This window comes from Carassius carassius, chromosome 35 (genome assembly GCF_963082965.1).
Source record: "Carassius carassius chromosome 35, fCarCar2.1, whole genome shotgun sequence".
Classification (NCBI taxonomy): domain Eukaryota; kingdom Metazoa; phylum Chordata; class Actinopteri; order Cypriniformes; family Cyprinidae; genus Carassius; species Carassius carassius.
Window position 1 is genome coordinate 6,553,200 of NC_081789.1, and position 24,399 is coordinate 6,577,598.

The window sequence follows — 24,399 nt, forward strand, 5'->3', positions numbered from 1 at the left end:
TAAAGGTTCAAAAACTGCTTCATCAAGCACTCTTAACTCAAAACTTTAACTTTATTTTAAATTTATTTATTTATTTATTTTTATTTAACAAAGCAAAATATGAAATTGTTTACATTTTCATTGGGTTTTTACGTGGCCCTGGTTGGGACACACAGTTATAGGACACAGGAACTTGTTACAGACTATTTAGGATGCCAGCTGGAGCATGTAAAGAGATACACAAAACCGTGAAATCAAGCAGTGGTAATTACAGTAGCTTTAGCATTTCACTGCACTCCTCACTAATGAATAGAAATGATTGGATGGAAACTGCTGGTGACACTGACTGTTTCTCAAGTAGGACTGCAATCATGGTCAATGGCTTAGAGCCAAACACATCACAAAATGCATTAAAACTTTTAACAGACTATAAGAGAGGCTGCCATTAAAAGCTAAGAGGGCATAGCCTTCCTGTGAAGTCAGGATAAATTGATGTGATTACGACATAGCTGCACTGAGATTTCTAAAGTTGGTTAAATTATGCCTTAAATTAAAACTAATTCAAAATGCAACAAGACACAGAAAAAGCAACATGATCATAACATTTTATAACTTTCATGAAGTAAATGAAAAAAAAACATCATTACATTATATCATTTATATAATGCAAACACTGAATTGGTATAAATTTTCACAGTTAATTTTCTCTGGATTTGATGCAAACTTATCTACTACAAAATAGATCATAGTTATAATTTAATAGAAAACTCAATTTTGATTAAATTTGTGAATGCATGTTTATTGTGTTTTGCATCTGTAGGGCACATTTATGATTAGAGCACTGTACTTCAGTATCTATCTATGGATATGAATAAACGTCACATAAAGCGACTGATTGAGGAGAAGTGTGCTATTATACTTCTTAAGAGATTTTCACCTAGGCAAAAAAACAACTCACACTTAGTCCTATAGAGAACAGGATATCATAGACTAGATAATTGGCCATTGAAACCAGCAAGAACTCCATAAAAACACTCAGAATACCTTAGCAACTGCATAGCACAAATTTTTTCGCAAATATGAAACACACACACACACAGTTCTGGATTAAAATAATAATAATATTAATAATAAATAATAATCTGATGGTAAAGATTGTTTAAGGATGTAAGTTGTGGCAGTTTAGTGTAAATATCAGTGAGGAGCAGACGATCATTCTTGTTTTCAGTTTGTTTCAAATCTTATATAACAATGCAGTTACTAATAAAGTTACTGTTCGTGAGTAACTGAACTATCAAAGCTATTTTAGGCTACTCTGTGTGAGTCTGACCGGTGTGGGGTCTTCACACTTTCTGTCTGCCCAGCGGCACTTATCTTACTGGAAAATCATTGGTACAGCAAAGCCATTAGGAAATATCACAAGATATACTCTTATCAAAGTGCAGTGTGTGCTATAGGAACGCTGATGTTGACAAAATGATCTTTTAAGCCCTCGCATTCAACACACAGACAGAGCCGATGAAGATCCAAGGGGAAAAAAGTCAGACAAGCAGATCGATAAGGTTTAAAATCAGAGAGTAAGATCCGAGGTGATGGGACGCACAGTTCTCAGGAAGACTCAAGTTCAGCTTCATCATTATTCTCCACATGTCCATTTTCTTTGTTCACATTCATCCATCCATCAAGTTTATTCAGCCTCAAAAACCAGAGAAGATGGGAACAAATGTCTCTCAGCTGAAAACAAGGATTGAGCAGCCAATCGCCTGATTCATGATGATTTCCCATGTGTGAATAGTGGCCAAACTGATCAGAGATTAATCTTGAATCAGAGAAAATGAAAAAAGATCAAATAATTGCCATGAATGAGTCAAAAACAATGACATCATACTACTAAAGAGTGACTTTTCTGCAGTCATATATATATACATCCTAAATCTTTATCTCTGTACACTGATCACAAGCAATACTAGAGCGCCTCCATGTGGCCAAAGAAATCTCAGCAAAATCACTTACAAAACTAGACACCTACAGTCAGTCAAGTCAAATATTTTGCAAAAATTTTATTCATGTTTTTTTATCTTAAAGCCTTATGACCTAGGCCTTATGATAGGTATGTTATTTTTTATTTATTTATTTTTTTTGTGAGAGGTAATTACACACTGAACAAATGCCCCTTTCTTTACAACACAATGTACCAATCTGCAGTGTATGGGGCTGAGAGGTACCTGCCAGACCCACATACTGTACATACACAACCCCAGGCGGTCTGTAAGAGGAGTAAGGACATCTGCTCCATCAAACATAATCAGCCTCTGAGAGATTTGCATATGCAAGAGCTCCTTAAATGATGCATTACTCAGAAACACCTGCAGGGATAAAGTATGCATTCATGAACATGTTAAAAACCTTTAACCAGCCCAGAATGGAAGCAGGTCCTGAAAGGAACAACGCCTGTGACATCAAACAAGAAACAACAAGACACAAACACACATACAGGTATGCTGTATGATGCTGACTTCATGCATCCACAAAATAAATAAATAAATAAATAAATAAAATAAAAATAAAAAATTCACCCAAACAGAAGTTTAAAAGTAAGAAAAGAGAAGTTAGATCTGAGAAAAGCAGCACTGGAGTGCAGATGTTACTTGATTTGACATTTGGATAGCTAAGCATCCTATTCATTTTTAAGACTACTGTATATTCAGTAGGTTTCTCCAACTATGCTTAAAAAAACACTGTCATGTCAGTGGATATATATTGTGCCCTTAATTTGCCAGCAAACTTTATATCCTTAAATTCCTCTAATGCTACTTTCCTTCCACTGTCTCTGAAAGTCTGTGGCTAAGCTTTATAAATGAGGAGGTTGAGGGAAAACAAGATTGTCGGTGGATGTTTTACTCCTCGTTTTGAAGGCCAATCATCTCCATCTCACCACCCAGCTTGATCCGCCCGTTCTAGTTGGATTTATCATCCATATCAGACAGTTCTCTCCAGTGTAATAGGCATTAAAGTTCTCCTCCTAATATGACGGATGCTCTCGCTGTGAGCATCACACACCAAACTCTTTTTCTGGACTATATCCAGTGACTATGGCTGTTGATGTGTGAGTGCTGTTTTGGGGTACTTATGACAAATATGTGAATTGAATAAATTTACACATTTAGGAAGAGACAGAGGATCTGAGAGAATGAAAACAGAACAATTTCTATGTATTTCTGGAACTTTATTTAAAAAACTAATGGTCATAGACATTATCTTTAAAATGTAGATAGATAGATAGATAGATAGATAGATAGATAGATAGATAGATAGATAGATAGATAGATAGATAGATCTTAAATGGATCTTCATGGCAGGAGAGCCAGAGAGATCACAAGAATGTATTCCTTTGTATCACATTCCTCAGCCACAATGCTTTGATATAACATAGCCTTCATATGTGCGAGATCAATATGGCCATTACCTGGATATTTCAGATTTCTGTACTCTACAACAAAGGGACAAACTAAATTAGTCCAGACAATCCTTTCTACTGTATAACCCAGCTGAGGCGAAGAAGGCTGTTGGAGTGTAACAGATGGCTGCCCCACTCCTCTTCACAATTGTGAACTATTCTGGCTAGGTGTCAAAGTGATATGACCAAAGTCAAATACCACAGTACAGTCATTTTATAGTTAGTTCTTGTCTTTTGATTTCACTTTTCAAAGTGCTGATATAGAGTACAAGAGCACTGGGAAATTTCACTTTTTGTATCTTTCTGCTTTGTGTGGCATTCCCTACTGCAATATAATCAATAGTATTTGTGTAATACTATTATTATGTTTCAAGTATATATATATATATATATATATATATATATATATATATATATATATATATATATATATATATATATATATATATATATATATATATATATATATACTTGAAACATAATAATAGTATATTGCACATTCAGTCATGCACAAATTCAAGCTGCAATGACTTCACAGTTATTCAAATCAGCAAGCTGCTATTGGATTAGTCCAATTCACAAATGAATAATACAAAAATAATAATAATTCAACAGGTTCTTGAAAAAATAAGAATAATAAATTAGCTCATTCACAAATCAGACATCACTATTGTGCCTTTCTTTAGTTCAAAATAACAAGGAACAACACTTTTATGAAATGTAGTGGAGTTAAAAGTACAATATAATGCGTTGGGATGTAGCTAAATATAAAAATACTCAGATACTCGAAAAATGAAGTCCACCACTGATTTTTTAAATTAAAATAAGTATTACCTTTTGTTGCCCGCTGTAGTACGGTACTGAATTTATTACAATTTATAAATTGTTGCAAAATGTGTTAAGAGACAATGCAATATCATTTTGCAGAAATGTCAGCACAGGCATGTTTTTTCCAGAAATTCTGTCTTGATAGAACTACAAACTATCATTATTAACACATTTATAACAGATTCTTCCACATTCATCCACACCCAAAAATTCAGCACTGTGTGTAGTAGTATAACGGTGTATTACCATTATACATTCCTATCCTAGAGTGCGTGTCTGTCTCAGTGTGTATGTGTGTGTGTTTGTCTGTATGTGTGTGTGTGTCTGTGTGTGCTACGGCTACGATGAAGGCCCGGTTGAATGACAGGGAGAGATTGAGGCTGCTGGAGCTTGACCATGTTTGTCTAAAATCCAAACGGTGAAATTAATAGGCCCTGTTATTCCCATCCACACCTCTGTTCCAGCCTGTCAGAGAAAGACACTTGTTCTGAGTGACAGCTCCATCCACCCAATCCCTCCTCTCAGATCAAGCAGGAAAAACAACATTCTGGAAAAATAAAAATAAAGAATGTGCTGTTTTTGTTAGGCAGTTCCGAGTCAAAAAAAACAAAACAAAACACAGACTTTCACACATGCAGCCAGTATGTAGGGCAAATGGAAACACATTCCTATTAGAAAGACCTGAAACATTGTACCCCAAAAACACTGTATTACCATGGTAAAAACCTATAACCTTGGTACTTTCTTGTTACTGAAAGAAAAAGAGTGAAAATAACAGAGCAGATGTGTGTTGGTGTGCTGTGACGTCTATAATACTGTAGCTGTATATGAGAGTTTGTGCAGCACCCCACTGCTGCAGGACTCAACACATCAGTCAGGATTCTGCCAAATTCCTTTATTACTTGAGTTTCTAGTGCTGCCAGCCATACTGGACACAGCAAAGTTCAGTGTTATTATCTAGACCTCCAGATGAAAGGAGAAAATAGATAAAACAAGAGATGGCACAAAGACAAAAAAGACCATAGGGAAAACAAAGTCAAAGGTACTATACAGTTCACAATTCAGGGCAACAAACTCAATGTAACCTCGCAGAAATTGAGGCAATTATTTGTACTCCCACAGTTGTTGCTGAGTTTCTTGTTTCCTCACTCGAATCTCTGATATAAGCTACAACAAAGATTGTTTAAAATGCTCTTTTATTTTTTTTCTATTTCAGTGTGTTATTTGCCATTTATTGCTATTGGTAATAGCAATTTCAAAGTGAAAACTGTCTACACCATTTTTTTTCTCAGTGTAGTACCTACAAAACATTTAAAAGCATCATATGCTTTTTTTACAAAAAAAATTGTAAATCACTTGAATAAGGTTCCCGGCACTTTTGAGAACTGGAGCTTGTAGCCGAGAATTTTTCTTTCTAAATGATGTGAAAATCATCTTGTTTACTCTATCACAGAAAACAATATATTGATTTAAATTTTCTAAGACACTTTTTGTTTGTAAAAGTCATATGCGAGTAGGCATCAACTACCATGAAAATCAGTGTATTGTAGGCCCGCACAATGAGCTGCAGAAAAACATAATAAAAATAGGCTATATATATATATATATATATATATATATATATATATATATAGCACACAACAAATAAATAAGCCTATACGAGAAATATATATTTTACTTAAATAATAAATTACGAAAAATGTGTAAAAAGTAGCAAAGTATGCAAAGTTTTAATTTATTTTTGTGCTCCACGAAGGTAAACCAAACGGCAGAAAGCGGCATCCTATTTTTCTTTAGGCTTATATTACAAAAGCACAAAGATTTATTTTATTGTGAATGTACACAAATAAAGGCACATCTTTTACAATTCCAATTATCTTTATGACTAAAAGGAGTAGTTGCTTCCACTGATAGAAGAAAACATTTCAAGTGATTGCGCTGGCACCGCATGCGCGCACACACTGCAGGTGAACAGGGTAAAATAATTAACTAAGAGTTATCACCTTACTTACCAAGTTGATTGATTACATTGATAATTGCAAGCATTTTTTGTATTAAAAGTTTTCTAAAATGTTATGTTTAAATATGTGAGGCATTATTTAATGAAATATGTGCTAATTTGCATTCATTTCTTGTACAAAAAAAAGTCAGTTTCAAAGTTATTGTTAAATTTTTTTGACATTTACAGAGGGAATTCGTAGTATCTTTTTTTGTCACTCCATAATACAGAAAATACTTTGATCAGCCAGAAAACAATATATTTTCAAAAATATGGGGGGAATAAAGTGTTGTATATGATCAAATATATATATATATTATGAACAAATCCCTCTGTAAAATCCTTCAGAATATAGACAGGAATAAATATGTAAAGTTCGGTGTGACACTGAAGTGGAGATTTATGGCTCAGTGTTGGAGAAAATCTAATTTTGAGAAAACAGCCTTTACAAATATGTATTGTAATTTAAATCTGTTGACACAAACAGATAAAGTGCTAAAAAAAATCTCTTAACAGTGTCTTTTGAATGTTTTCTTCCTATCAGTCTGAAAAAACTCTTTATGAAAAGCCAAAAAGCCCAAAATCAAAAAATTGACCGGTGCATGAAAAAAGTGTTTTTGCCTGAATCGTCTCCCCTTAACAATGCAGCCTGTTCATTATCATAATAAAATACAGTTAGTCAAACATATATATAAAAAACCACACTGCATAGTTTAAATATGTAATAAAATCTGTGCCGTTAAGTGTTATCACCATACCGCTGCTGCAACTGCTACAGCAATCACTAAGTATTTGAGCGTTAATCTCATTGGCTGCTGATGAGACATCAATCAGCTGCACCATGTAAATAATGATGTGATTATATCCAACTGGGTTAGAACCTATTGGCCTGCGCCATCTAGAGTTTCATAACAGAACTTTGTATTAGTATTTTTTAAAGACTATTGACTGTGAAATCCGTTTTCAGAGCCCTTGAAGAGACTATTTGTATGTCACATTTCGAATCAGTCATTTATGAGGTTCATTTCAGTGAAGGCAGTTCACTAGGTTTTGGAACATAGCCATAGTGTGATGAAAATAAGTCTTTTCAAAAAGAAGTCCACTGCATAATTTCCACAGCCGTCCATTGTAATCCTGCCCTGAATGGTTGCCGGGAAAAGGTATTTACGGACAAACCGGTTTGAAAAACAGCAGTGAGGCAGACATGCTCTAACTACTGATTATGCCAACAATCCAGCATTTAAAAGATTATACCTAAAAATGGCTTTTTAATTTGCTATGGTGGCAACCTTATTCTAAATGCTTCTGACTTGAAGGCGATTCAATTACACTTAACGTTTAGCAAGAGTTTGCCTTTGTAAAAACAGAAACAGATACCAAAGATCAGCATGCTTACTTCAACATGATTCATTTCTCTGAACATCTATTTTCATTTTTCTTTTTCATTCCATATTCAGTCTTTTGAGAGATAAAGGTTGAGTTAGTGACAGGATATCAAAAGGCTGCATGTCAATATTGATTTCTTCAAGCAGAATAATGACTCGAAGGGCAGAGGGATTCTTCCCCAAAGATAAATGCTCTCAGAGAAGAGCTCATAGTCTTTTTCATACTGTATTTGACACACTCGGTCATTTTCCACAGATGAAACATGGAAAATTCTCTCTCTCTCTCTCTCTCTCTCTCTCTCTCTCTCTATATATATATATATGTTTTTTCCAAAAAAGAAAGAAAAAGGAAAGAAAGAAACATAGGCTAACTATTAATTTTTGGAGGCTAGGATTGATGTTGAATACTTTCTGAGACACCTGATCATCTTTCATAAAGAAGAATGAATCCATTGAGAGAGTACAGGTGAGAGATGGGCTGAAATGGACGCATTAGCCGAGAAATGAAACGTCTCAAGCAAAAGGATTGATGTTTCATACACAGCACGGGTTTGATGGGAAATTCGATACTTTATATTAAACCTGCCACATCAATATGTTCATGTCCAGAAATAAAACATTTGCACCTCATCTCCTTGAATCAAACGGATGACCTCCTTGTTTCCAACTCAAAGAGTCAGATTTGATATTTACTTTCGATTCAGCAAAAATTACATTCATTGCTACTCATATTGATACTAGCAGCAAATAAAATGACTCAAGACTCAAACGGCAGCACCACAAATGCTCAATCAAACTGACATGTCAGAATAACTCTCTCTCATTCACAACTTCCTAATTCTGCTTATTAGGAGCAGAAGAAAATCATGCTTATGCAGCTATCTTAAACAGGACTGTCCAGAGATTTAAATAAAATAAAATGAATGTAATTTATTTAATATAACTACATTTTTTTGTTAAAAACACTGCAAATAACACATACATGCTACCAAATACACTGTTTACTACTTCAGGATGCTGCCATTAACAGGAAGAGAGCGTTTCCTGTCAAAAATGACAGTTACAGAACAACATATGAGCATACCATATATTTTACAAGCTTTAACAAATCAGACAAGTGATATTCAGTTTGGGGGCCAGATCTCATAACCACATGTACAAGAACAGCAATAACAATATGATTCCCCTTATACTGCAATATTAAATTATTTATTCATTGTCACTGGATCCCTTTCCAAAATTCTAATAAGATATAAAGCCCTTGGTAAAGAATCGCTCTCTCTGGAGGGATAAAACAGCACAGCCATCACTGAAAGTTTCTTACCACGTTATAGGAGGCAGCCGTATCGATCTGTTGGGTGGCAATTAAGACAGACATGATTGAGACGCCTGTGTCGCTGCCGTCTCCTGCTGCTGTCTCTCTATCTTTCACTTCAAGTCTTCAGGAAGTCCGCTGGGGTATGGTGGGAGGGGTTCTATAAGGGACTCTGACTCGGGACCCCACGCCAGCTCACTACAAGACACTCTCCAACAAATCAATCGTCTAGTAGACAACGAGAAGACAGTCTATCTATCTCAGTTTCTTACTCTGTGGCTGTCTAGCTCACATTCTCATGCTTTCTTGCTCTCTTGGTCCCATCTCGCACTTTTTTTTACTCCATCCCCCCTTCTTTTCCCACCCACCTCCATTCACTCACTGAACGTGCCTCTTCATGACTGGAGTACAACATGAAATCAGCACTGACCCTATTTAATTTTCTATATTAATACAAGATCTTGGTCTTATTGAGCATGATTTATCAGAGCATGGTATTGCATATATATATATATATATATATATATATATATATATATATATATATATATATATATGAGCATATATATGTCTCTTTCTTTTGAAGATATTACATTTTTCATCTCAAACACTGAAATGTCAAAAAAAAAAAAAAAACCATGCAACCTAATTGGAAGCTGTAAAATACAGTAAAATTAAATACAGTTAAAAATAATCAAAGGTGCTTCATTAAATATTTTTCATTAAATATTCATTCATCACTATATCATTAAAATATGATATATCACCCAAATATATTTGGGATAGGTGGAGATTTTCCTCAAAAACGGCTGCTGGCAGTGTTTCAAGAAGATAGTCAACCCACCTTTCCCCTTTATTATTAATTATTCTGCTTCCCTGAGAAAAATCTGTCACATTACAGATCTTAAATTGTTTGCAAATAGCATTTCATGTCGACTTACCTCTTCAAAGGTTATTTTGGTGGCTCAGTGGTTCAGCTGTGTCACAGACTATATATGGGCCATTCTACAGAACTGGTGCCAAACTGCTGTCCGACAACCAAAGAAAAAAAAAAAACTTTAAAAGGCATTTACTGTAAATATTCAAATCTTAGATGTTTATTAAAGGGATAGTTCACCCAAAAATGAAAATTCTGTAATTAATTACACCCTCACGTCATTCCAAACCTGTAAGACCTTCATTCATCTTCAAAACACAAATTAAGATATTTTTGATGAATCCGAAGAACTCTCTGACCCATTCATAGACAGCTCCTGTACTAACAAGAGCAAGGCTCAGAAATGTAGCAAGAAGATCGTTAAAATAATCCAAGTGACCTCAGTGATTCAACCATAATTTTATGATACGATACTACGATAACTAATTTTTGTGTACTTCTGTGCACAAAGAAAACAAAAATAATGACTTCATTCAACAATTCGTCTCCTCTGCACCTCCTATAGCACCATTTTGGAGAATATCACATATGTAAACAAGGTATGCTGTTTTGTGTCAGCAGAACTGTACGTGGATACAGTATGTTATTTACATTTTTGCACTTTGAACTGAATGTAAACAACGTATCTGAATACATAGGTTGCATAAGTTGTTTAGGTATGCAATATTTTCCAAAATGGCACTATAGTGTGGTGCAGAGGAGCTTCGTAAAAAACTGTCGAACCACTGAGGTCACATACATTATTTTAACAATGTCCTTCATCCGTTTCTGAGCCTTGATCGTGTTGTTGGGATACTTGCTGTATGTGGGAGGGTCAGAAAGTTGAATTACACTTTAAATATTGTAAAAAAAAATCTTTGTTGTGGCTTAAAATTATTATTATTATTAGGGGCCAAGCACCGAAGGTGCGTAGGCACCTATTGTAATCGCTGGCGTTATTCTTCTTCTTCCGCCGCAAGTCTATGGCAGCCCATAGAACCGATTGCGGGAAATTTGTATAATTTGGCACACTGATAGAGGACAGTCCCAACATTAACTATAGCAAATTTGAAGTCTCTAACTCCTACTCTCTAGCGCCACCACTTGTCCAAACTTTAAATGTTTGTATGCTAATAACTTTTGAACCGTAAGACAGAAAATGGAAATTCTTTTTCCTCTGAATCCTTGGCTCATGCCAAGTTGAATGAACCCAAAAATTAAAAAATCGCAAGGTTTAGTTTTTTCGCTATTTTCAAACCTACTTTTTCAAACTCGTCCTAGACGGTTAGTTCGATCTTCACGAAAATTGGCTCATATCATCTTCAGACCATGCTGGCAAAAAGTTATGGATTTCAAGTTGATTCGTCCAACCGTTGTCGAATGACACGTAAACAAATTTGACAAAAAGCACGCAGAAATGCATGTGAGGCTATATCTCGGCAACGGTTTGGCATATTGAGACCAAACTTGGTGAGTGTTATAACAAGCATGACCTGAGACTACCTGCAGTATTTCGACGCAGCGCCACCTAGTGGTCAGGAGATATGAAAAATGCATATTTTGGCTTATAATTTCTGAATGGTTTGGCCAAAAATCACACAACTGGTCTCTTTAGATTCAGTGAGTCATGTCGAGTCGAATGATAAGAAATTTTCCCGTGTTGGCCATTTTAGGCGTCAGCCATTTTGAATTATGATTCAAAATGCTATATTTTTTGAACGCAGCATCGTATCATTACGAAAATAATTACAAAAATATTCGTCTCTATGCCCTGAAGGTACTCAAAAAGTTTGGTGGCAGCGCCACCTTGTGGTCAAGAGTTATAATGAAATATCACATAAATGCTAATAACGTTTGAATAAATTAGTCTATTGAAATGGAAATGGTCTCCCTATATTCTCTGGGTCATGCCGAGAGCATTGATACCAATTATATGATTAATGTTGAAAACCTACTTTTTCGAACTCCTCCTAGACCGTTAGTCCGATTTTCACCAAATTTGACTGGGATCATCTTCAGACCAAGCTGGCCAAAAGTTATGGATTTCGTGTCGATATATGAAACGGTTCTCATTTAGCGCATCAATGAATTTGCTGGAAGAGTGCCAAAATGCATTTGAGGCTGTATATCTGCAATGCTTTGACATATTTGCACCAAACTTTGTATGTGTCATTGCCACCTCACACTGACCATGCCACATCAATTTGGTAGCAGTGCCACCTATTGGTCAAGAGCAATAAACCATTCATTAATGGTTAATTATTAGACTTATTAAATTGCTAATAACTTTTTATTGCATTAGCCAAATGCAATAAAACTGGTCTCAAAATATTCCCTGGCTTCTGCCGATAACATAGATACCAAATATGCCATTGTATGCTGAACTTCCGGTCCGCCATTTTTATTTATGTTGAAAACCTACTTTTTCAAACTTCTCATCAACCGTAGGTCCGATTTTGACCAAATTCGACTCAGATGATCTTCAGACTATGCTGACACAAAGTTATGGATTTTGTGTTGATAGACAAAACCGTTTTCACATACCACTGCGACGAAATTGAGGCATCATGCCAAAATGACACTTCAGGCTGTATCTCTGCAATGCTTTAGCATATTGACACTGAACTTTGTGTGTGTCATTGACAAATCACACAGAACTCACCAAAATGATTTGATTACAGCGCCACCTGTTGGTCAAACGTGATAGGCCATTTAATCATATTACTTGTGGCTGTATTTATGAATTTTCAGCCTTTTCAATTGCAATCATCTTAAAAATGCTGTAATTGCTCATTGTTGCATTTGGTTTGATTCTCCATGTCATGCTTAGCTCCTCAATTTGCTGGTGGAGTGCTTGGCCCCCTAATTGCTGCTTGCAGCTATATTTATTATTATTATTGTTATTAATATATATATATATATATATATATATATATATATATATATATATATATATATATATATAATTAATAATAATAATAATATTATTAATAATAATTATTTATATATATATATACACACACACACACACACTAGAGCCCGAACGATATGGATTTTTGGGGGCCGATGCCGATATTAATTTGAAAAGAGCCGATTTATAAGCCGATATTTTGATTTTAAGAATAATCTGGATATTAGACCCATTTCCTATAAACTGCACTTACACAACATTCAATAGCAAAATATCTGCCTGTTCTATGTATGTGGGCTGTATAAACCATTTTCCAGAATGGATTATGTTTAAAAAAAGCCTTAGATTACAGTCTCAATGACTAAACAATTGCACATCAAAAGTATATATTTTTTAATGATCAAAAAACAGTCTGGTTTTAAAAATTTAACACTTTTACTTTCTTCCAGTTGAAGCTGGTTTTAACAGTCTGTGTGTGTACTGTAAATAAATTATAATACTAAAGTTAAAGTATTTGCAGAAGTAGTCCCACACTTTGCTGCTACAGCATTCACCTTTTTCAGCCATCTGTAGGCAGAAAGAGAGACGGAGAAAGAATAAGCATGTGTATTAATAATATCACCATGTATCATTACTCATGTCATCATTAGAATTATAATAATAATAAACTGGGATCTCCTACATAGGCAAAAATGAGAAATATATATATATTTTATTTGTCAAGCAATAGGTATTACCTACTTATATTTAACAATATTATTTCAACATTTTCCTGTTATGTCTGTAAAGCTGCTTTGAAACAATATGTAAAAAAAAAAAAAAAGTGCTTGTTCAGCTCACATTTGTTTACATGTCCCCTCTGGTTTAATCATTTCTGATGCAGCTACTGTAGTCACTGTAACTACACTATATTTGCTCTCACAGACACATTCACAACGGACTTCTCCTCTTCTCTTTGTGCAGTCTGAATCAAAACATCGTCTTGCCTACTATTACCGGAAGATTACGGAATCAATTAGAAGGTGAATGGTTAACGTTAGTGTCATGAACACACCGCTGTCAATTTTGAGAAGAACCACCTTCAAACAAGTTAATATCAAGCATTTAAGGGGCCTGCTAAAAAGGAAGCTATTAGCGTTAGAGTAACGTGACCAGCCTGAATTCACCAAATTGTTCTCTGGACCTGAGGGTAGCCTCTTCTTCCTTGCTTCTCTCTTAATTCTCATCAGCAGGACTAGCGCTATCGCTCGCTTCTTACAATGGGACAGATACATGTTTGCTCCTGACCGAAAGGAGGAACAACAGACAATGAAAGAGCTCCCGCTAAACGTTTTTAAAATTCCGCCTGCGCCATAGCGCAGCGCAAATCGCAATTGACCTCCTATTAACGTTCACGCTCTTCCACTGATAAACATGGTATTAGCTTTGTGGCTAATCTAATATAGCAATGCATTAGCGGCTGTAAGTGATGTTACATAATATTTAGAAGTGATAATGATAGGACCGTTAGCTAGAACTACCACACAGTTTTTATATACAGGGTATGAACTAAATCTACAATCATTTCACATGACGAACGACAGACTCACCGTCAAAACAGTAAGTTACATCTCCGTGGCTTGTGATCGCTTTCTTCTGTAGTGGACTTCTGGTGCTGTTGTTAACTCTGGAGCTGCAGAGCTCCCTCTGGTGGGCACACTATGCAACACTCATAACATGAGTGAAGCATGAGACTCTGTTTCTCATGTTTCATCGGCCGTTATAAATGCCGATGCCGATTTAAATGCAATTAGCTTATATCGGCCGATAATATTATAATATTAATTATATCGGGCTCTAACACACACACACACACACACACACACACACACACACACACACATACAATCTAGATGTAAGCAAAATCTTAATAGGTTAATATAACCCTTCTAATTAAATTAAATTATTATTACTGTGTTTTTGTAATGACAAATTTGAGAGAACAAATATTCCAAAACTTTCTTAAAATACAATATGAGAATTAACTGCACAATTACTAGAAATGTGTACCTTGGATATAATACAATTTGCATACTTTTTTTTAACTCTGGCTTTGGACCAGTTTTGTAGAATGGCCCATATATACAGTACCGGTACATACTGTACCAGGTTTCACTCATATTACTCTGAATGGTAAAAACCGTGTTTTGTTTTCCTTCTAAATATAAGAGCGAATCACCCATTTGGTAAAGTCATTACTTCATCTCACCTGTCATTAGAAGCTCAGTTTCTCATATAAGCTCCGGTTCTGAGAGTCACATTTAGGACTTTACATGTGTATCGGATCGACCGACCCACAATATACACTTTACGTATTCTTCAATATAGTATATTAAGTATATATACACTTCAGTATTTCTATGTTCAAGTATACACTTTCAGCAGTTGGTCTTCCATGCCTGAAATGACACTTACAGGTGTCAAATAAGGTTGCGCAGTGTTTCCTTGAAAGGAACTTTAGCTATACTGTAATTTAAAGTGTTTAGAACACTTTACGGCTGGGGGACAGTAAGCATGAACAAAGACACACCGGCAGACTGGAGCTTTTTAGTGCTCAATATAGTGAAGCACTCCCCTCGACCTCCTCCCAACACTGCTTGAGGGAGCAAATTTGTTGGTTCATTTCCATCCGTTTCACCGTCACGGAATCAATCCGTTCAGTCGTTGTGAGGCTGGGAATCCTTATGTGGCATGTCTAGCTTACCATACCTGCTCCACTAAACGGTACTGGTGCAATCCACTGCAACACTGGTTTATTTGTGTCCAGCCGAAGTGTCAAAGGCAAATCAAACGATTTGTTACCTCAAAGCCGTTCGGCTGACAAGTGTAGTGATCCAGAGATTCAACGCTATGACAGAACAAAACCTGGTCGAAGGGAACATGTTTTGGGAAACTGAAGTCTGACACAATGAGATATGTCTGTCGCTGTCAGAATCACTTCAAAACTACACGCAGTGCTTCCTCAGAAGACATGGAGAGACGCTGCTTAAGACATGAGCTTCAGGATACAGCCCACAGGAGAGAAAAATCACAAGCCAGATGTCTTCAAGACAGCAATGAGAATACATGGAGAGCAAATGGAAACTTCTGCTGAAGTCTTCTGCTTCTCCTGAGAAAACGACTCAAGTAATGTCACAGTTTCAGAAGGGACTGTACTGTATATATTTACAGTATATAGACTAAAATAGTCTGTATATGAACCCATTATAAAACAATATGTAGCATCCTTCTGAAATCAAGTGATCTGAGCTGCTATTTGCATTTAAATTACAGTTTTATACCTGTAATGCATGTCAACAAGTGTATGTTTAATTAGAATCCATTTTCATTTGATCAGCATGGAATTTAAGCAGAGACATCTTTGATACCTTAATGAAATGACTGAAAACTCAATTCAGTCTCCACTAACTCTGGTAAAAAAAAAGATTTTACTCTGAGAACCTCTGTGGAAGTAAAGGAACATTCACTTCCCTCATATCTAGATTTGTCTTAGATGAACATATGATTGGTTGGTCATAAATCAATTACGCTGAGAGGCATGAGCTGAGGTTATTGATCCATCAGAAGGGCTGGTGTACACGTTCACACTGTGAACTCCCAGCAGGTCCATCTGACAGAGGTGCAGAGCAAGCATTTTACACTGCCAAACACACACACGAGCCAGAGCCAGAGCCAGAGCCAGAGCAGACACTTACCTATCCACTCACACCTGACATGTAGAAGTAAATGATAAAACATTGCGGCATACTTTGTTGTGCAGTAAAGCATACAGTAAAGCATACACACTACCCACTACACAGTATACTGTATATTGCCTTTTCAATTTTAAAAACATATCAAGCAGTATGCAGTGTGCAACAATAATGTATCAAACACGATTATACTTCAAGATAAAATTTTAACCCTGTACGGTTATGATGTCCTAATATAATTTCAGAAATATTAACATTTGTATTTTCAATCCAAATTATTGTATTATATGCAGTGGTAATTCATTGTATCATATGTACTTCGTTTTAGTTACAATAAATATAGAAAGTCCATAAACACTGAAGATGTGTCTTTAGTAATCTAGAGACCAGAATATTATAGAGACTAGTAAGGTTTTTTTTTTTTGACAACCACCTACCCACCAATCCAAACCATATCTTAGAAACCACCTTGAAATGCTCTAGCAGCCACATAGAACAGCTTGGCAGCTGCATTTCACCTCTAGTTATGGTAAATAGAAAAAGCACAGTATAGTATGCACACTTCATTTTCAAATAGTAAAAATGGTATCTAATATGCCATTCCAAATATTCCATATGATTCCTCTCTGAATAATAAAAGTCAGATTCTATGACACATTGTTTGCTCTTCATAAACTTAATAAAAAACAACCGAATCAAAAGCAATGGATGTAGCAATGAGGGATTCTTGGAGACTGAGGATTCTGCCTCCAAAACAAGACAATTCAAGAGTCCCCAGATGATGAGTTTATTTCATTATTGAACAATGCCTCCCAAATTCCCCACTTCATGAAGGAGGGATGGATTAAAAAATGAGCAGTCTCCCAGAGGCCTGCGATAGCACTGTCATCTTGCTGAGATTTGCCTCAAGCAAGATAAAATGAGTCCGTATCCGTCGCTCCACATCAGTTCAGAGTACTCGACACAGACCAGAATCCCAGTGATGGAAACAGAGTGGGCTGAAATATATGTAAATTGTGTTTATTTGTTTATTTCAAAGAGTCTCTGTGGATTTGCTGTTTGCCTTTTTTTTTTTTTTTGAAATGCCAACTTGTACACTTAAAAGCATATTTTAACTGCTGTTTAATTGCAGCAACATTTATAAAGTGCAGCAACATTTATAGAATGCAACAAATATGGCAGAATACAGCAGATGGAATTTATAATTGGAGGGAGTGACACTGTAATTTTAATGGACAAAAAAGTAAATAAAATTAAAAATAAGAAGCCACTAAGTTTAAGATGAATCATCAACATTTTTGTTTAATTTTTCATTAAGGAAAACGTGTGAATTTTAAATGCATGGCTGTCACTTTTGCACTGATGTACTGTTTGTGCTGTCAAGAAAGCTGTACCATAAGTTATGCTCATTAATATTAAATAGATTATGCACAAATCTTTTACAGTTTTAATAAATTATTAGTCTGTGACATATATACATCGGTAGAAGAGTATTTGTTTATTTCCATGCCTGCACACAAATCTAACCAACGTAAGAATCATACAAAAATCTTTCAATTTAACATTTTAATACCACACTGACTGGCCATTTTTCAACATACCACTTCATTAACTCATTACAGAGTGATTGAAGGGAACAATAATTCTTGTTGACCCATTTAAGTGATCCAATAAACATGTAACTTATTTAACTTGATAACCTAAATCCTACATCTGTCACTATCTATCCTGGGATTCTGTAGTTAAATCCGGTACCATTTTGTTTATAACATTTATAAAGGTTAACTAAAGGTTCTCTGTTCTAATTTGCCTGATAAAACTTTTAATATTTTAATAAACCAAAACTGTAGTCATACATCAGATTTATTTGCAGTTTGGGTGGTGATTATACAAGAATGAATAGTGAGCCAGAGCAGCTGTGAAAAAGCAATTGATCAATGTGAGAGTCTGTGTGCACTGCTGTTGCCTTCAAAGTGCTCACCATAACATATTAAAAATGAACAAATTGCATAACTGGAACGCCACTCGTTATAACACAAAACAACTTAATTAAAACTCCTGTTCCCCAATTTAAATGCATTTACTTTTCCTTACCACAATCAGTTTTATAAGTTGGTGAAGACAATTAGGACAAAAATAGTGGGGACATAAATTACATCTATTTTTAAATGTGCATATCTGTTAAAAGCCTTTGACAATTTTTAGAACTAGGGATGTAACAAGCAGCTTTTTTGATTTTCCTTTTGTAATATAATACTATCACTTAAGTAGATGGGATTATTTTGTAATTGCGTTGTATTATAAAATTGGCCCTAAATACCTGATCCAGACTTGTGGCCATGTTTTGTGTCTTGTTTTATTTTTACCATCTGACCCATTAGAAAAAACCAGCTCAGGACCAGCTTAAACCAGCTCATGACCAACTAAGGACTGGCTTAAACAAGCTATACCATGCTTTAAAACATACCTAACCAGCATATGCCTTTTTTTCTCAACAGGATTGGGCCATGTACACACTGCAGCTAAATTTGGTTGTCAATTGACCTTTAACTGTGTACTCCTGTTCTGTACACACAGTTCAGTAATTTATGAGAGTGACAGCCACATTTGCGGAAATTCTATGCAGTGTGTATGGAAACAACCCGATCTCATGAATGCGCATTCAAATAGTACGCCAAATAAAAAAAAAACTTGTGGTGTTAATAGGCAAAAATTGACATTGGAGTGTATATGCTACACAATGGGTAGGGTTAGGGTTGTGGGGTAGATGCATATAATATGTACGGAAAAACTGCGTATCATATGCACGGCAACAAATGTGTATATATTATATATATATATATATATATATATATATATATATATATATATATGAATGATGGTGGTTTAAAATCACCTAACATAACAAACCTTTGGTAATATTACTTTGGTTAAAAATAGCAGATGTCAAATGCACAGGAAACCAGAATGTTCTGTTCCATACACACACACACACACACACACACACACACACACACACACACACACACAAAAAACTGTAATTTAGGGGATACAATCCTGTATTATATATGGATGTTACTCCTCAAACTTATGGCATTATGGAATAGCTAAAAATCTAGAGGGACTGAAGAAGACCAAAAACAATGAATATTTCCCTATTTGGACAGTAATTGTCCCTCATGAGGATGTCTGTTAAAATAAATTTACATGACTCCTCAGGGATAGAACTCATGGATTTGGATGGCAATTTATGTACAGTGGAGAAGTGAGTTCTGTAATCCTACGAAGCTGGGAACACGCTGCTCACATAGCTAGTCGCATGATTGTCTGCTGTAAATGAAATGTCATATGTTTATAATAATAAGAATAAATTATTTTTTAATAATATCCTATTTATTATTTGTTTATTTAAACCTCATGTTAAAAAATAAAAGTCACTGTAGTTTAAATGGATTTCTCTCTTTATTTCTCAAAATTATGGATGTCATAAAAAATTTGAAGATTAGAAGATTATGCAACCTCTAAGGTAAACATACAACTGATTGTTTTTTTTTGTTTTTTGTTTTGTAAATTGTAGCATTTGGACCAATCAGACACACAACTATTTGTTATGTTTAAAAAATTATAACGCCCCCTCATCTAGCCATAGGATCTTTGGTCCCTTCCCCCAAAATGCAACTACACTATCACCTCAAAAAAGGCAGAACAGGCCTCTGGTTCCATAGCAACCAAAGGCACACTATCTGATAACACTAGTTTATGGCACCCAGGAATGCAGCAAAGCAACTCTTAACTCAAGTCTCTCAAAAACAGACACATAATGTCCATAAAAATGGACTCTTCTCTAATAAGTTCATAAGAAAACCTCTCTTTGAATGAACACACATAACCATCTCTCGGGGAACTCCTTCAGGACTGTTGAAGACCATTTCAGGTGACTACCTCTTGAAGCTCATCAAGAGAATGCCAAGAGTGTGCAAAGCAGTAATCAAAGCAAAAGGTGGCTACTTTGAAGAACCTAGAATATGACATATTTTCAGTTGTTTCAAACTTTTTTTGTTATGTATATAATTCCATATATAATTCCACATGTGTTAATTCATAGTTTTGATGCCTTCAGTGTGAAAACTCTTTGAATGAGAAGGTGTGTCCAAACTTTTGGTCTGTACTGTATGTGTGCGTGTGTGTGTGTGTGTGTGTGTGTGTGTGTGTGTGTGTGTGTGTGTGTGTGACTAGTTTAAGTGTTTATGTAGTTAATAAAGTCTTACTTGTATCACACTTGAGGTTGTTCATTGTTTGCTCATAACTGAAGTCCCTAATCATGCAGATTTTTACTACATGCTCTGAGTAGTATTGTACAGTAAGAAAATTACTTTCCTTAACCAGGAAATTAACATTCTTAGAATTGACAAACAGTTGACACTGAGAGTTCAAGTAAATACTTACAGCGGATCTAAATATTTAAAATTTATCATAACTACAGTTGTGATTGATTATTCATATTTCCCCTTTGAGCTGATTCGCTACAAAATAATTGTATCAAATACATGTTTTTGAATTGTTTATGTGATTTTCTTGTTCTTAACAGCTCACTCACTGTGGTGGAGCAGTGAAATATTATAGAAATATTATGAAACATTGTTCTTGTAAATGCTTTCCAGCATTTCAGTAATACAAATGCATGCAGATTAAAGCAATGTGCAACAGTTAGCCTAATAGGTGTTCAGCAATCGTCAAAAGGATTTAAACAGTGAACTTTGAATCAATTTCTTCTTGTAAACTCAGAGATGTGGATTCGGATGTCAGTTATATTTCCACAGGACCTTGGTTTTTGTTCAAAAACAGTAGGAAATTCTACCAGGGTTTTTTACGTGACTATTGGGAGAAAAACACACACATTTTGGATTCAAACAGCAATAAAAATCACAGACTAAAGCCCTATTCGCACAAGATTAGCTATACCTGGTGACCTCTAGTCATTTGTAATAACTGTCTGTGATCTTATTCACGTACGAATCGGCCAGGTCTGTAATTCTGTAAGTCTGCAAGTCCCCCGTAAATTATCTATTATATTTCACCAAACACAGAGATCCGGTGATAATATTAGTCCTATGCACATCGACATCGCCATTGGGCTATGATTTGGCGAGTCATATATCATTTCTTCAAGGTTTTTATTTCCTGAGCTCATTTTTATCCATCTTTCGTAAAGAATGGAGGCAGTGTTGGACTGTATTTTGAGTGCTGGGTCATATCGCTATGCACCATACAACTATATAATTTGCAGAAAGAGAAAGCTGAAAACCATCAGAAGAGCGAAAACAAAAAGAATGTCTACATGGAGATGAATGACATGTATAGCAGCATGCATTAAGGAAAATTCTTGTTTATGATGTTACGCAAAGCCTTGACATCCTATTCAGGAGAGAAGTCAGTACATTTGTGTAAAATCACAGGCTTTGCTTATCCCATGTGATTGCACCACATGAAATTGCCGTCTGAATCTATCTTATGCCATCTTTCTTATTTTATCCTGTTGTGTACGCAACAAACTTGTGGACAACCCTACCCTGAGCATAGCAGTGGTGAAACATCCGTTGCTAAAGTCTCACATATCATAAAGTTGGTGAAAACAAATGCAGTTTGAACAAGAAAAACAAAATATGTTTTTGATAATCACATTTTCTCTGAAGTGTGAAAAAAGCCTTTGATACCTGAAAAATATCAAACACTGTTTACTTCTTAAGTATCTTTGTTCTGTTGTTTATAAGTTGTTTCTTTGTTCTTTAATTTAGTACAGACTGCATAATTGAATAATTATTTGATAACATGAAACAATGTTTACTTTTAGAAATACTTGAAAGTGACATGCTGATGTTTTAATATTCAATATTTACTTTTTTATGAAGCATTTATAATTTTCACTTTTTAAATATTTACATGTTTGCTGTGGCATTGTATTGGTATTAAGAATTAATTTTTGTTACATTTTTACCGTGACAACATATTTAGGAGTGCACTTGCATACAGAGACCATTTAAACACAAATATCAGACATTGGTTATCTCTGAAAAAAAAGTGACTTTAACTGCTGCTTTCCATTATGCAAAAAAATAAATGCTAAACTTTTTCTAATTTCATACAGCAGCAGCAATGAGTCTCTGTACAGATTTGCGGTGCTTAATAACTTGACATTCAGTGAGCGACTGAACTATTTAGATAAGTGATGTGCATGTTTTGAACACCCACAATCTTTTTGTGCCAAATTGGCCCATTCCTCATAATAAAAGTACGTCTGATAGCGCTTGACTGTGATATTGTATAGTGTGTTATTAATAGGACTGCATGAGAGTATCAGGAGCAACCAGAATGAAAATAGATATGAAAAAATAAATGTTTTTAACAAAGAGACTCACATGACCAAACAGGATGGAGCCAGATGTGCTGGTTGTATATTTGTGTGACTAACGTGCATGATTGACATGACTTAAGTATCCATTTACTGAACATCCATGTGTGTGTGTGTGTGTGTTAAACAACACACTCATACTAGAGCATAATAATGTGTATCTCTCTTTGGCTTGATATCAAATAGGGCCCTTATTTGCATATAAATGAATGATTGTCCTTTGCCGTTCAATTATCGCAGTATTTCATGAAAAAAAAAACTAAACATAGGAACATGTTCCTGCATACTTTCATGAGCCTGTCAAAAGAGGTGGAAGGTTCATAAATAATAAATAAATGATTGAGATAAAAGTTTTAAACAGGCCTCAGTTTATGTGGAAGGAGCTAAATGGCTTTTACAGGCTAATAAATGATGATGCATGATTTGCACTGATTACTGCACCCACCTCACACTGATATAGATTTAATTTAGATCTCGAAAGGTGTCATAATAAAAAAAAAATATATATATTATTTTCAAATTCCCACTTATTTTGTTCTGCAAGGTTCTTTTACAAGAAACAGTCATAATTTAGTTATTTTAATGAAAGTGCATCAAGGAAAGATCACAGCTGTGTAATGTTGATATGAAACCATGTTGATATGAAACCACGTACATGTTTCATTGTCCCCTTTGGAGTAAGTTTTTTTTGCAACTATAAATCAACTAACTCTAATTTAAGTATTAGCAGATTGTTAGGTTAGGGTTAAGTTTAGGGTTAGTAGAATTTGTTTATGTACTTGCAAAGTTAATTCAAGTCTAAAGTATAACTGTCTGTCGGGGGGCCATCAAAGTAAAGTATTAGCAGATATTAAGTACACAGCCTACTAATAATCTAATGACTGGTATTTGCAAAATTGCTTACAGTAAACAGAGCAAGTGTAAATGTAAGTGTAAAAAGAGCAGCTTGGTAGCATTCTGCTAAATATCTCTTTTTGTCTTCCACGTCAGAAAAAAAAAACAAACAAAAACAAAACATGCATGCTATATTGCATGTATTAATTCTTTACTTATTTTACAGCATGTCCCCTTGCCCTTCAAAGCATTGACTGGTTTAATGGCATACAGTACGTGTTGTGTTCTTATAAAGACCGATGTAACACCACCCTGATGTCACCAGCAGAGAGGTTGTATATTATCTGAAAGTGCTCGCCTCAGGAAAACAATGAACAAGTAAAACAAATGAGAAAATGAAAGGCAACTGAATAACTGAATAATAATGAAGAATAAATGGTGAGTTGGTTAATATGAGAATTTATGAGATGACATCAGGTAGAGGCGTAGTAAAGGCTAGATCATACTAAAAGGGATACTCGACCCCAAAATGAAAATGTTGTAATTAATCACTTACCCCCATGTCGTTTCAAACCCGTAAAAGCTTAGTTCATCTTTTGAACACAATTTAAGATATTCTGGATAAAAAACGGGAG

The 24,399-nt window shown here is 35.1% G+C and overlaps 1 protein-coding gene across 4 annotated transcripts in view; it reads right to left on the reverse strand.

The window, feature by feature from the left end:
- Positions 1–24,399, reverse strand: part of dpp6a (dipeptidyl-peptidase 6a) — a 474,280-nt gene that overhangs the window by 317,647 nt on the left and 132,234 nt on the right. The window contains exon 1 of one of the 4 annotated variants that reach the window (XM_059524370.1): positions 8,973–9,225. The exons of the other annotated variants lie outside the window; for them this stretch is intronic. Coding sequence (XP_059380353.1) covers positions 8,973–9,026 — 54 coding nt within the window. The 5' untranslated portion in view covers positions 9,027–9,225. Of the gene's footprint in view, positions 1–8,972; positions 9,226–24,399 lie in introns of those variants that run through there. 4 annotated transcript variants of the gene reach the window in all.